The sequence below is a fragment of the Aedes aegypti genome, chromosome 3 (assembly GCF_002204515.2).
Source record: "Aedes aegypti strain LVP_AGWG chromosome 3, AaegL5.0 Primary Assembly, whole genome shotgun sequence".
In the NCBI taxonomy this organism is placed as follows: Eukaryota; Metazoa; Arthropoda; class Insecta; order Diptera; family Culicidae; genus Aedes; species Aedes aegypti.
The window spans coordinates 217,774,106-217,787,708 of record NC_035109.1 but is presented as its reverse complement, the minus strand read 5'-3'; the positions used below and the strand labels follow the sequence as shown (position 1 = coordinate 217,787,708).

Genomic DNA, 13,603 nt, shown 5'->3' with positions numbered 1-13,603 from the left:
GAAGCCTCGTGAAAACCGACGGAATAATGACGGCAGATTCCTACATCAACATCTTGCGGGAAAATCTGGAGGTTTCGCTGATCTACACGGGCCTTGAAGAGAAATTCATATTTCTCTAGAACAACGACCCGAAGCATACTGCCAAGAAGACCAAGTCTTTCTTCCGGTCTTGTCGCATTAAACCGCTGGAATGGCCTCCACAAAGCCCAGACCTCAACCCCATCAAGAATTTGTGGGCGATTCTCGATGCCAGGGTTGACAAAACTGGTGTTACCAACAAAAATAATTATTTTGAAGCCTTGAAGCGCGCCTGGGAAGAACTAGAACCACAACACCTACAAAACCTGGTGAAAAGCATGCCGAAGCGCCTCCAGCAAGTCCTTAAGGCCAAAGGAGGACACATTAACTATAAATTTGCTTTTTATTTTTCTTGAATCATCTTTCCTGGGGCCAAGAAGGAAGTGGGCACTTTATTTTGTCACTATTATTTTTTCAATACAAATTGATTTTCTTTTTCTTTGAGTAAAATTCTTTTTAATCAAAATTTCGTAAGTGCAACTTTAAAAGAATATCAAAAATAAAATATCAAAAAAGATTTAAGTGTGTTAACTTTAATTTGAACCGAATCAATGAGAGAAATTCGAAAACTGTTGTGGTGGGCACTTTATTTTGCCTATCAGTGTAGCTATAATATGTACAAAATTAGGATGTAGTAAAGTCTCTTATTGGACGTCGGTAGCTACTTCCTTTACTCATTTTACAGGTGTCGGGCATTAAGATTAAGATCTTCTTAAAGATTTTGTTTCGTAAACGATGGTAATGGAAGTTCACCCTAAGATAGTCGCTGCAAAAGTTGTTCTATGGAAACCGCCTAAAAAACAACCTAATAGACGACCGTTCCGCTATCGCACTTGCACTCTTGTACATGTTAGAATAATATATTTTTTTATTCAAGATAATGAAGTGGTGGTAAATCCATAAGAGACCTGTCTGTTTTAATACAAGAAGATAAAAGAAAGGGAAAATTTCCGATTAGAGTATAGCAGGAATCACTTTAGTGCAGTGGCGCAACCAAGGGGGGGTTTTGGGGGTCAACCCCCCCCCCTCCAAGACTTTTTTAAAGGAATTATCAAATATATTATTTTTTAAATTCAACAATAAAATCCACAAACACCGGAGTAGTAAGTTGTAATAACGATTTTATTTTTCTAAGTTGTGGCTTTCTAATTTAAAGACTTTTGAGAAGTTAACAAACGTAAATATCTCGCTGTTTCTGATAAATAAGCTACAGGTTTTTGAAGAGAAGTTTGTCAAACAAACACGCACATATGTATGCATAGCGATACCGTTCAAAGCGATAACCGTTCGCTTTTTGACACAGTTCTATGTTTTGACAAATCTTTTACTTGTTTAAATATGCTTCGCGGTTTATGACTAACCAGCTGAGTTGAAGTTTAACAACTATTGAAAACTAAACATTACATATACATATCCGTATTGTGTTTGAATGAGCATCTAATTCTTCCGAAAAAAGGTGCGCTTTGCAAAAGAGGACAACGTGATTACTGAACTGAAATCGAATTCAGGTGAAAATTCTTCCTCCATGAGTCCTCTAGTGGTGTAGGGGTAACGCGCTCTATTAATTGAACAGGGAGCCGTGAGTTCGATTCTCACCGAGAAAACGGGTAACTTTTTTGCTAATTTCACATGAATTTGCCCATTTAATCCAATTGCAAACTATATGTAATGTTTAGTTTTTCGGTAGTTGTCAAATCTTTTAGTTGGCTCAGCATTTAGCCAAATTTTAAGACCTGTATACTGCCCATAACTGCATATTTGTAACATTCGACAAAAGTAGGCACTGAGTAAATGGAGTACCAAGTATGAATTTCTCGTCAGTATGGAAAGGCTCCAAAATTTCAAAAAATTACCAAGAATTCAACAATGCTTAAATGAAGCTAAAATTTTGTACAGCTCATCTCACATATTAGGTGAATAGTCAGAAAATAATTTTGATAGAAATTTCTTTGTCACAACATTACGAGGCCCATGTATAATCTCAATGTGACTGTTATGCGGTTATATTAAGCAATGTGACAAAACAACTTGGTATTTTTTCCGAATTTTCTAGAACAATCTCACAGATTTTATTAAGTTAGTCGAAAGTATTGATGATTTGATGATGTTCCACGGTATTAACTCGAAATCGTCAAAAATGTCGAATGTGACTGTTTTGCAGTTATGGGCAGTATAGAGCATGTGAGTTTTTGGAGAAACAACTCTTTAGCATTAAATGATTACAAATATAAATCCGAGGAAAGATTAAGGGAGATGGTAGTTCCGTTTCTAAGTTGAAAAATCACAAATTTTCATCTACAATCTGGATATGCTTAAATTTCTGCAATATTGATTTGCCTTCAACAAACTGCTAAAAATAAGTACAATGCTTCTTACTGCGACTTGCGCTGAAAGATTCTGTTTGTTGAAAAACGTGAAAACGTATATAAGGAACAGAAAATATGAAGTGTGATTGGACGCTATCACGCCAATGTAATTGCGTGTGTTCAAATGTAGCTTGGATAGATTTTCGAACAAACTACGAAATGTTTAAATGTAGATCTAAACAATATCAGAATATTCTAATCTCCATATGGTGTTACGTTTTTTCTTCGATGTTAATATAGCAAAATTTTTAAATTTTGCTGCCCAAAAATTTAAATCCCGTGTTACTTTCCCAAAAACACATTATCTTCATGTTCACAAAGTACCCCAAGAGAGCCAAAAAGCTCAACTGCTACGGCAAATGAAATGTAATATGTTGTTAACAAAATGGTAATAAAATCTTAAAATTGTTTTACCAAATTAGGATGATAGTGTTGTCTAATAACACAGAATATTTAGAAATAAGAAATAAATGTTATGTATCGAGATCTGTATTTAGAATTTTTATAGAGGACAATAGGCGACCTCTGGCGATTTTTCTTTGCAATATAAGTTTTCCCCTATTAAATCCCATACAAACTTTGAATGGCTGGCGCTAAAATGTAGTTTCTTCGATCGAGCTTTAATTTTGCCCGGTTGTTATGGGACCTAAATGCAATCCAAAAAGTAAACTGGAGCAAGAATTTAAATTTTTCATATAACCGTGTCCCACGCTAATGCTCATGCTCATGCTCACTTTGGCACGTGATTCACTTTGGCAGGGAGGGTCTTCCTCGGGAGAATTGTCTGAAACTTTGCAATAAATTTGCACTGAAGCGACGCATTTTGAGGCCAAATATGAGCTCTATAGTTTTCAAAAAAAAAAAACGAAACCAATAAGAAGCGTGGAAAATTGCTTCAACATGATTGGTTGCGTATGAAAAGGGTCGACATTTTCCCGATTTTCAATAGTTTACTCAGTAAGGTGCAGAACAACTTGGGCACTTCCATGATTCACTTTGGCATGGGGTTTTTTGCTCGGCCGAATTGTATGAAACTTTGCATTAAGGAGCACTTTAGTACAACGCATATTATGGCCAAATATGGGCTCAGTAGCTTTCAAGAAACCCTACTGCCGAAATGAATCAAGTGCTAAGAACAGGATCTGGCTCCTTATATTGTCGTGAGTTGTAGTTAACGTAAAAAAAACACTGTTGAAATGGATCACGAGTGCCAAGAATAGGATCCTGCTCTTTGTGTAATGAAAATGTCAACCATTATTGATTTCTAAGCATATTTGGTCGGTTTTTAGACAGATTCCACTTAGGGATATTTCGGCCTTATAAGGAAAAGTCAAGGACTTTATCAATTTTTATCTCTTAGGTGCTAATTTGATGTACATATTTTATCTAAAGAGTAAGCTCAAATACAATACCCAGAAAACATTCAAATACACATCCAAAAAAAGTCATGGAAAAAGTATCATATTCATTTATTGTCTATCATCAACAAAACTTACATGACTTTAAATTACGACAATCGATAATTATTAAAATAATCGTCTAGTAGCTAATCAACAATTGCAAACGTTTATATAACTTGCATATAGTATTATCTTGTTGAATTGTTTAAATAAGTTTCAGACATTTTGGATAAATGTTTGACGATCCTAAAAACGTTCTTTTGTCCATTCCAAAACTTTAAAAAGTAAAAAAAAACAATATGAATATAATACTATATAATAAATATTCACCCCTTGGTTTGAAAATTTGCGCCCAAGGGGCGAATTCGCCCACTTTCGGAATCACTGACCTAGAGGAATTATAGTATAATCTGTTTTTTTTTTTTGTTTAAGATTTCAAAACATCTCCGAAATTGTAATTGTAATTGTAATTGCTCAATCCACACCCTGGCAGACAATTATCCGCCCATCTAGACACGGGCTGGGTGAGGACCTACCAAGCCTCCCCCGTTAACATGTCCTATACCGTTTAGCACACCGGGATCTTCCACAAGCAGGCGCCGGAATTAAAGCGGTCCCACAAGCTTCAGATACATTAAATAGATATAGTCCCTCTGGCACTAAACCGAATAGCGGCCTTCATATCATCACTAGCACTGCCTATCCCGCACGCCAAACAAAATGCCGGAAGTAGCGTGCCGTGTAGAACATCCGATGTTCTACACAGCACATCACCTCCGACACCATGCTCAACGTACAGCAAAGACATCGCTAATTAAAAGCGGAATGCGTCATTCGATTCAGTGCCAGAGGGACTATAAATGTAACGAAGAGGAAATGAAAAGATAGTAGAGATGGTTTGGTTGTTGGATTGCTGAAACGAGAAGAAATAAAGTCATTACGTTAAAACGTGGTTTTTATAGTTGAATAAATGTATCGATAGTTTCTCATCTGTTTCTTTTCCGTGTCGTAGTTGCGTCGATTCTATCCACCTCGAGTTTTGTCGTCTCCGCTCGAGCAATGAGGACCGCGATGAAATGAAAATATAAAAATATGACCATTAGTGTTTATCTATTATTTAATGTGGTTCTCATTTGCTTTTAAATACCTAAGTAACATGTGAACTCTGCCTCTATCAGAAAATTCTAATGAATTATATTTTATTCTCCTGCACTTTCCCTAACACAAAGTATTCCTATTTAGTAAGACATTTACAAGTGCAAAAGCGCAAATAAAAGTGTGGGACCTCATCGAATCATGTTGATGCCCTCAGAGCACTCATTCTTCGATTTGCGAAAAATGAGTCCGCTGAAAACACCGACCCGACTCGACGCAATCGCGCACCTCTACCAACGCCTCCGCACATGTAAAAACTTCTGCGATAAACCTGTGGTGTGAAAGAAATGCGCAATATTATTTTAATTTCAATCCTAACTGCATGACCCGTAGGCTCTATGCGTATGATTGTTCATTATTTTAGCTAAATATACCAGTTATTCCTGTACATCAGAAGAAAAGAAAAACGATTAAGAATATCTTGCAGCGTAAAGTTTAAGTGATCAAATATTAATACTTTCTTCGAACCTAATTTCATTATACATTGGGTTATGCTATGCTTCGCGTGTGATACGAACAATTAGATTTATCAATATAATGCATTAGCATCCAAACAAATACCCTAGAAAATTTTCTTATTGTCCGACAAACATTTCAAAACAATTACGAACTGCAAAAATTTAACGGTAACTTTACTCAACAAAGCTTTCATTCGATCACTTTCTACGTAATGTAACCTAGTATGAACAGCTGCCCAACTCTCCAGACCTGCGCCCTCCAAGATCCAAGGTGCTGCTGCCTTACGTTCAAAACTTCTTTCCTCAAAGTCTGTCTATCAATTCCGAACTCTATTGCATACTACCATACCAATCAGACCCTATTCCTGACAAGACACAGAGTCATAACCCCAATGTGATGGATTTACCCAGTAAATCCACAACCTTGTCCTAGCCCCTCTTATGTTTCGCTATCCTCGAAAGTCACCCATATTGATGCTTGGCAAAAAATATCAGTATTCAATCCACAAATCCCAAATTACACCACATTACGTTGGTCCGTTTGGCGTCGCCGGTGGATACCTGTTCTGACATTCGTTTCTTTTAAACTCCATTTCAACCATGTCCCTCCACTTTATCAATACGAATGTTGACGAATCACGATAATCTGAAGATCGTGACCAGAACGGAGGTAGGATAAATCACTAGGGACCAACTACCACCAAGATTTCAAAACATCTCCGAAATCTTGAAAAAATCCAATTTAACATTTTAACAATACAGTCGAAGCTCGTTATAGCGACATCGCAAGGGACCGTCGGTATACGGAGATGTCGCTATAAAATCGTCGTTATAAAGAGGTTGGATGTCGTTATGTAGCATGGAGGAATAAAACGATCATAATATGTACTAAAATAGCTAAACGAATGTCGTTGTATTGAGTGACTATTGAATATAACACTAATGTCGTAATAGAGAACGGTCGAAACAGAGAAATGTCGCTATGAAAGTTGAACTTAGTATGGGAATTTGAAGGGACCATTGGAAATGTCGTTATAGAGAGATTTGTCGCAATAAAAGTTGTCGTTATAACGAGCTTCGACTGTAACTTTATTCATGCAGCAAAGAAAAAATCGATTGCTGAAATCAAAAATACAAAAAGCCATCTTCTTCTTCTCCAGGGTTCATATCTGCACATAATTTTTCGGAGGTACTTGTGAATAACTCGTTGTTGCAAGAAATTCCTTAATATGCATTATATTATTGCCAGGAGGCAAAATAAACTTGAATATTGATGTGTCGCATGACAGAGGTTATTGCAATCATCAGATTAATGTTCTCTTTCAGGTTCCCAGAATCGGATTAATAATATTCCGAGAATACTTGTCAATGAACTTATGTTGCAAGCAATTATTTAATATGCATCATACTATACCCCCAGCGAAAACAAAAATTGTAAATTAATATGTCGTGTGATATGGGTTGCAAACACAGGATTGATGAGCTTTTCCAAGGTCCCGGAATCGGCTACAGGGTGTTCCGGAAGCACTCGTAGATGACCCTCTTATGTTGCATTCAATATGTATTGTATGTATTAAATTCAGGCATAGCAGAATTTGTTCTCATTTGATTTTGAAGCACGATCAAAGCAAGCGAAGAAAAACATCCCATCTGTTGCGGTCCATGATCAGCAATGCATTGCAAGTTGTAACAAGTCTGATAAATAGGAATAGCAAACGAGAGCCTCAAAGAGAGAGCGATGATAAAATCTATTTTTCTCGCTTGTTCACCGTTGGGGATAAGTGTTTTACTTTGCTGGCACGATAAACAATCCCCGAACTTCCGATAGCAATAATGTCCCCCAGGGTTGGAGCTTGTTGAAATGCATTGCTATCCCCCCGATCTGATCAAAGTTGTCCAGATTCTCTCAATTTTCTCAGGATTCAATCCCTGATCAAATTTCTGTTGTAAAATTTCGAAGATTGATGTAACCCCAACTACAGGCATATAACAAAAATATTATAAAAAATTTTCAAAATGTGATATGCATATCGTTAGGCATATGTTAGGCACCGTTATTGAAAGAAAATATTTAAACAAAAAAGATAATGGCAGTAATCTGTTATTGGCGTTGCAGTCAGTTAGAAACAATCCTTGAAAAAGGTGTTAAATACATCGAAACGTCGGACAATTGAAACGAATCAGCTTTTGATTTACACTGACTGCAACGCCAATAACAGATTACTGCCAGTTTCCCTCAGTCGATAGCATTCCTCCGAATCAAAAAAGATAATATAATGTGTTATATTTATTGAGTACTAGTGGTCCCGACAAACTTCGGCTTGCCATAAAGTAGGCTGTTGTAAAACGTCATGTAATCCCCCATACAAAATGACACATTATCCTTCTCCCCTTTTCCAAACTTTTTCCTCACAAGAACACGTCGCATCCCTTGTCTAGTACAACAGTAAAAAACCTACATCAATCCGTTGACCCATTCTCAAGCCATTTCGTGACATACAAACACTACACCACTTTATTTTTAACAATTTTAGAATAAAATTAAATACCTACATAAGGGCAGGCTTAATAGAAAAAAGTCTCTTGGGTGTCTTAAACTATCCAAGCGGTAACAAATTGTTATTAATTTAATTATTGACTAAATTGCAAGTGATTGAAAATTGACTTGTTGTGCTATAAGCTTAATTTTAAATTGCTTGTTTTATATAAACACATACATTTTTCTGTCTATTGCTCCAAATATTAAAGATTTGTTAGAATTATGTAGGTTTACATGGAAATTTAGACAAAAGCTCCAAACACGCTAATACTTTAATGTAAGGGATCGTTCAAATATTACGTAACGCAACAGGGAGAGGAAGGGGGTATTCCGTAGCTTTACGGTTCATACAAACATTTAATTTTTTTTCATACAAACACTGTTAAGTGGGGGAGGGAGGGGGTCTAAAATTGGCAGATTTTGCGTTATTTCAATCATTACTATTGGATGATAAGTTTCTACTTACATTACAGTACTAGCGTGTTTGGAGCATTTATCAAAATTTCTCCATACTAATTTTCTTAGAATCCTACATTGTCTATGGGCCACCTTTGAATCGTCACTTAGAAAGCTGAAAGTTTCACAGAACACTATTTTTATGGTAAGGATAGTAAAGAACATATCGGGGATTGGATTTTGAAACATTTTTAAATTTTAAGCCACCCTAATACAACATATTTTGTTATATTTATGCTACAAGTCATACAACTTTTTGCTATGTTTTAGTTATTTTAACAACATCCTGCATCAAGTTTGTAACAACCTATGTTCAATAAAATCTTTAAATCATTATAACATACGCTGATATAATTTTATTATATACCCATAGTCGGGACGCATGATATGGTTTGTGTTAATCAAATTTTGGTCCCCAACTGATGCCCCAGGAACCGGTTCCAGGGAATCCGGAACCGGCCAGAATGATTCCAAATAAATTGAAAGAGGCGGAATACACTAATGCTTTATGATTCAGTTACAAACACTGAATAAATAATTATGTAAATGTCTCAAATAACCTTCGGGCAGACCCCACGGAACATCTGTTTCCAGTACAGGTCACGAAACTTGAATACTGTTGTGGTGTGTTGTCAAAATTTTATTGGAAAAATTATGGAAATTAGAGCCAAAAAATTACGGATATTTAGTTGTAAAAATAGGTCAGAGACGTAAAGGTTACATGATTGATAATAAACATAATTACCTATTTTGAGACAAAGTTTTATCATAAATAAAAAAGCATGTTTTAAAAAATCGATTTCAAAAGTAAAAAAAAAATCTCAATGAAGGCTATTATATTATTTTGAGAAAAATCGGATAGCAAAGTTTGACCCTTTTCAAATGATACTCCAGATAAATTTTGGAAGAACTTAGTATGCAAAGTGGCTTTGAAAATGTTCATTAAGTAATTTCTTGAACAAATAAAAAAATAATGGACGAAAGATTATTGGATGGAAGCGCGAAGAAATCAAAATAAATTATATTGATCTTGCCCGCTTCAGGAATTTCTGCTTTAGAGCTATTTTGGGGTTTAAAATTGGTAAAGCCTGAGGAAAATATGTCTGTAGAAAGCGTAATTTCCATATAATATCTTAAGTGGTTTGTTAGACAAAGAGCGAATATTTCTGGAAGGATCCTTATAGGGATTGCGAGTACAATTCCTACAGGGTTTCAGGAAAAATATAAGATTTTTAATTCCTTGAATTCCAAAAATCTGTTCCATCTATCGCCATGTTTGCAAAAGTAACACCAAACTTATGACCAGAAGTGTACTATTCAAAGTCCCGTTCGTCACTTACGGTCGACTATCCTCTCTGAATTGATTAATTCACTTCACATCAAACTTCAGTTGTACATCTCTCATGTGCAGACTCGTTTTATTCCAGGAATCCAATATGGTATCGTTTAATCTAATTGAATTCCAATGAATGATAGATTTACGGCCTCAAATCCTCACACTCTCCTATCACAGCACGAATTCGAACTTCACATCACGATACTAATATCAACAGCGATAAATTTCTCTGGGCCTGCAAATTAAATGCATCGATTTTACTTGGAATGTGTCTAACATGCCTAATTGTATATAACGGTGCTTTCCCTCCCATCTCGTCTGAAATCATTTGAAAATACCTGAAGTCATTATACAGCACTTGAATCCTTATTCATATACTGAATAATGGGCAGCCAATTAAAGTGCGTACCCACAACAGTTGAATAAGATTATTTCATAGGGGGAGCAACGATGAGCATCACCTTCGCCATAGTATTCAATATCCAGTGCACTCACGAATAATTGCCTTTTCAGACACTTTCTGTTCTGAGTATGGCATTCCAGTTCAGTTCGTTTTTTAGCTTGGAAGGGTATATACATCAACATGCATATCCTTCTCCAATTTAAAAATCTGGCAATCTACAACGAATGATGGAAACAGCCTCGAATAATTAGCTCAAATTTTCTTCTCCACCTTCCATCTCTTTGCAGGTTTCCTTTTTAGAACCATTGAACCTACAACAACCCTTGTCAGCAGTTCCGACCAACAGTTTAGGAACGGTAACAGTCGGTATCGGCACTGGCGTAGGCGTATTGAGCACCGGTACACTTCAGAGCCAACATCAGCATCAACCGCAATTACCACCCCTGTCTAATCATCCACCATCCATTCCGACGGGAGCTACCGAAATTGCCGCAAATGCAGTAGCAATTAAAACTGTTGAGGAGATTTTCAATACCGCACGCAGCTACAAACGAAGCACTGGCCGATCCAAACAGCGGCAGCCAAGGCGACCGAATAGCACTTGTGAGGTGAAATACATCAACGAGAATTTCAGCTCAGGTATGAGAGGTACACTTTAATGGTTTGAGTAACATTTTCAAAATTCTTGTAAAGTTTCAGGATCCTCTGCACCCATAACGTCCGAGGAGGAGGATAACGACGAAGAAGAAGACGAGCTGAACAAGGTTCCTGAACTCAACTCACCAGATAGCATTTCTGAAGATTTAGTACATCCCCTTCCGTCGCGCCAAAGTCCTATTAAGACAACCGGTCCAGACACAGCGAAACGAAATCCGTCTCCCTATTACTATTCGGACTTGTTGAAAAATAAAGCCCAGCAAGAGCAGCAACACCAAACTGCAGCAGAACATCAACCAGAGTCATCTGAAGCTAAAAGAGCAAATAGTAGAACTTCATCAACAGGTGCACGCCAACGGGAAGCTGGGCCTAGATATAGGAAAAGTAGCAGCTTAGATACTCCGGGAGCAGAGAAAGAAGTTTGTCTTCCAAAACGCTACTCAATAACCGAGGAGGGAGTGCGAATCATACGCTGTGACTCGCCTTCCACCACTACATCGGACGATTCGGATTGTTCTGAATGTCGAAAAAGAAGAGATTGGCATGCGCAAGCATTGGCCATAGTGCGTACAAACTGTAGCCTTCCACCGTCGGTAGATCCTTCAATGCCACCACATCGAATGCTAGGTCCAGCAGCAGTTTGTGCCTGTGCCACACCCGCATTCGGCGAGGACAACGATGAACTCTTCCGACCCCGCAGTATATTCTATGTCCATCAACCGGGCGCGCAGAACTGTGCCGATTGTACTCTGAGTGATAATTCCGCAATCGTTAATGAAGATATGACGAGCATACGGACAAGACAAATCTACGAAACGGCATTTGACTCCAAGATCACTCGATCGGATGATGATTTGGACGAGGTAGATCGAGTAACTAATCAGTCGGTACTTCTGCAGTTGAACAAGAGTAATAACAGCAGTACTAGCAACATGGTATCCAGCCAGAACAAGGAGAACCGAGACCGCAGCAAACGGGGTGAAACCAAGCGGTCGAAAAGTTCATTAAAAGCGCCTTCATCGACACAAATTCAAACTACTGCGGAAATAGAAAACTCGGCAGAAGCAAACCTTTCCAAAGATCTGGAAAAACTTCAGATTGACAAACAACTAGACAATATAACCAACGCAAACTCAACGTCTTCCTCTCAACTTCCACTGCGTGGCTACACGCCTTCTCCTCCATCAACAGCTCCGCTTCCTATGAAATTCCCTGGCAAACACGAACGTTTCTTCATTAACAGCATAAAAAGTGCGCCGAATCTTCCTTCTTCTAATGCAGCGCAGCATCCGCGATTGAAAGACCTTCGCCTGGACATCCAGGCGATACGGAATAGTGAAGTTCCTCCTTCCGGCAGTTGTGATGGTAGTATTAACGATTCCTCTTACAATAGTCCTAAGAGCAATGAAAGGCCTCGATCCACGATGTGTCTAGAACCGGAACGCGTTCTAGAGCTGAAGCGTAACCATCGGAGTCATAAGCAACGGGGAAGGAACTATTCTTCTACAGAGAGTATGGCGACTTCTAGCAGTGGAGGCAGCATGGAATCACTGAAATCTAGTACGAGTGAGGGAAACCGCAGCACTTCCAGCTCTGATTCACGCCACTCGTCGTCACTCAGTTCACATAGCTCCGATTCGGGGCCGTCAGTTGCCTTCCCTTTGCGAGCTCCCGTAGTTGTCCACAACAAGTTGAACATTCTGAGTCCCATTTCCGATAAGTCTTCCCAAGAGCCTGGTTCGGAGACTTCGGACATCAATAGAAACAACTCACAGAAACAATCGCCAGACGAAACTATTACCACTGGAGCAATATCCAAGAAGGAGAATGAGGAAAACGAGGCTGTGAAAATAATCGTACCTAAAGTAAGGCGACCGGCACCCAATAAGGCTCTTCTGTTGATAACGGGTAAGATGGGGGAATCGTTTTAAACATTTTGGGGGATATAACTTTTGAATGTTTTAGGTCCAGAAATACAAGGTTCGGACAGTGGTATTTCCCTTCATTCCCGAGAAGATGTAAAATCTCGAACGAATTTTCTCAACTTGGGTATTCAACGAGCATCTCTGGGACTGGAAAAGTCAGATCACGGAAAGTCAGCGGTGACCCAAGATTTCAGCGATCTTCCATTCGATATGCCAAAATTGAGGCGACGACGAGCTCATATGCAACAGGTATTCAAAGTCTGACCTCTATGAACTAGAGTAGATTAACTGAACAACCTTAATTTCTAGGAGCCATGCACATCCGGAAGCGTAACATCGATGGACGTTGGTGACGTTCCTTTCGATATGCCAAAACTTCGACGGCGGCTTCGGTTGTCCCAAAATCAGACTCAAATAGCAATTCCCTCCACATCCGGTATTCTGCTGCAAACCAGCACGGAGTCCAGCGGCCTATCGCACGCATCTTCAAGCCTATCAATGCGAGATTCCGACAACAAAACGGCAATCGCTGGAGGTACGTACCATTAGCAAATCACACAAACAGATGAGTACGAAACACCCAACTGTTCGGCAGTGCAGATCATTAAAATTTTACGACCGTATCACGTTGCGGTTTTTGTTAACATTTCAATCATAAGTAACCGAGCAATGAGAAATGGTTACCAGCTCACGGGGGAAACACATTCCGCTGTTAATAATTAATTTCCACACTCGGTTCACTGCCTGATAAACAACACAAACGAGTCTTGTGTCGATCTGTGATTGAGTCGTGTAAAACGCGCTAATGGATGTTCTGAACGGCAACGCCA

At 38.4% G+C, this 13,603-nt stretch overlaps 1 protein-coding gene across 1 annotated transcript in view; it reads left to right on the top strand.

Annotated features, from left to right (window-relative positions):
• LOC5565745 overlaps positions 1-13,603 on the top strand; it is a 583,865-nt gene that overhangs the window by 546,096 nt on the left and 24,166 nt on the right. The window contains exons 6-9 of the mRNA XM_021852121.1: positions 10,479-10,830; positions 10,885-12,756; positions 12,814-13,022; positions 13,083-13,308. Coding sequence (XP_021707813.1) covers positions 10,479-10,830; positions 10,885-12,756; positions 12,814-13,022; positions 13,083-13,308 — 2,659 coding nt within the window. The remainder of the gene's footprint in view (positions 1-10,478; positions 10,831-10,884; positions 12,757-12,813; positions 13,023-13,082; positions 13,309-13,603) is intronic.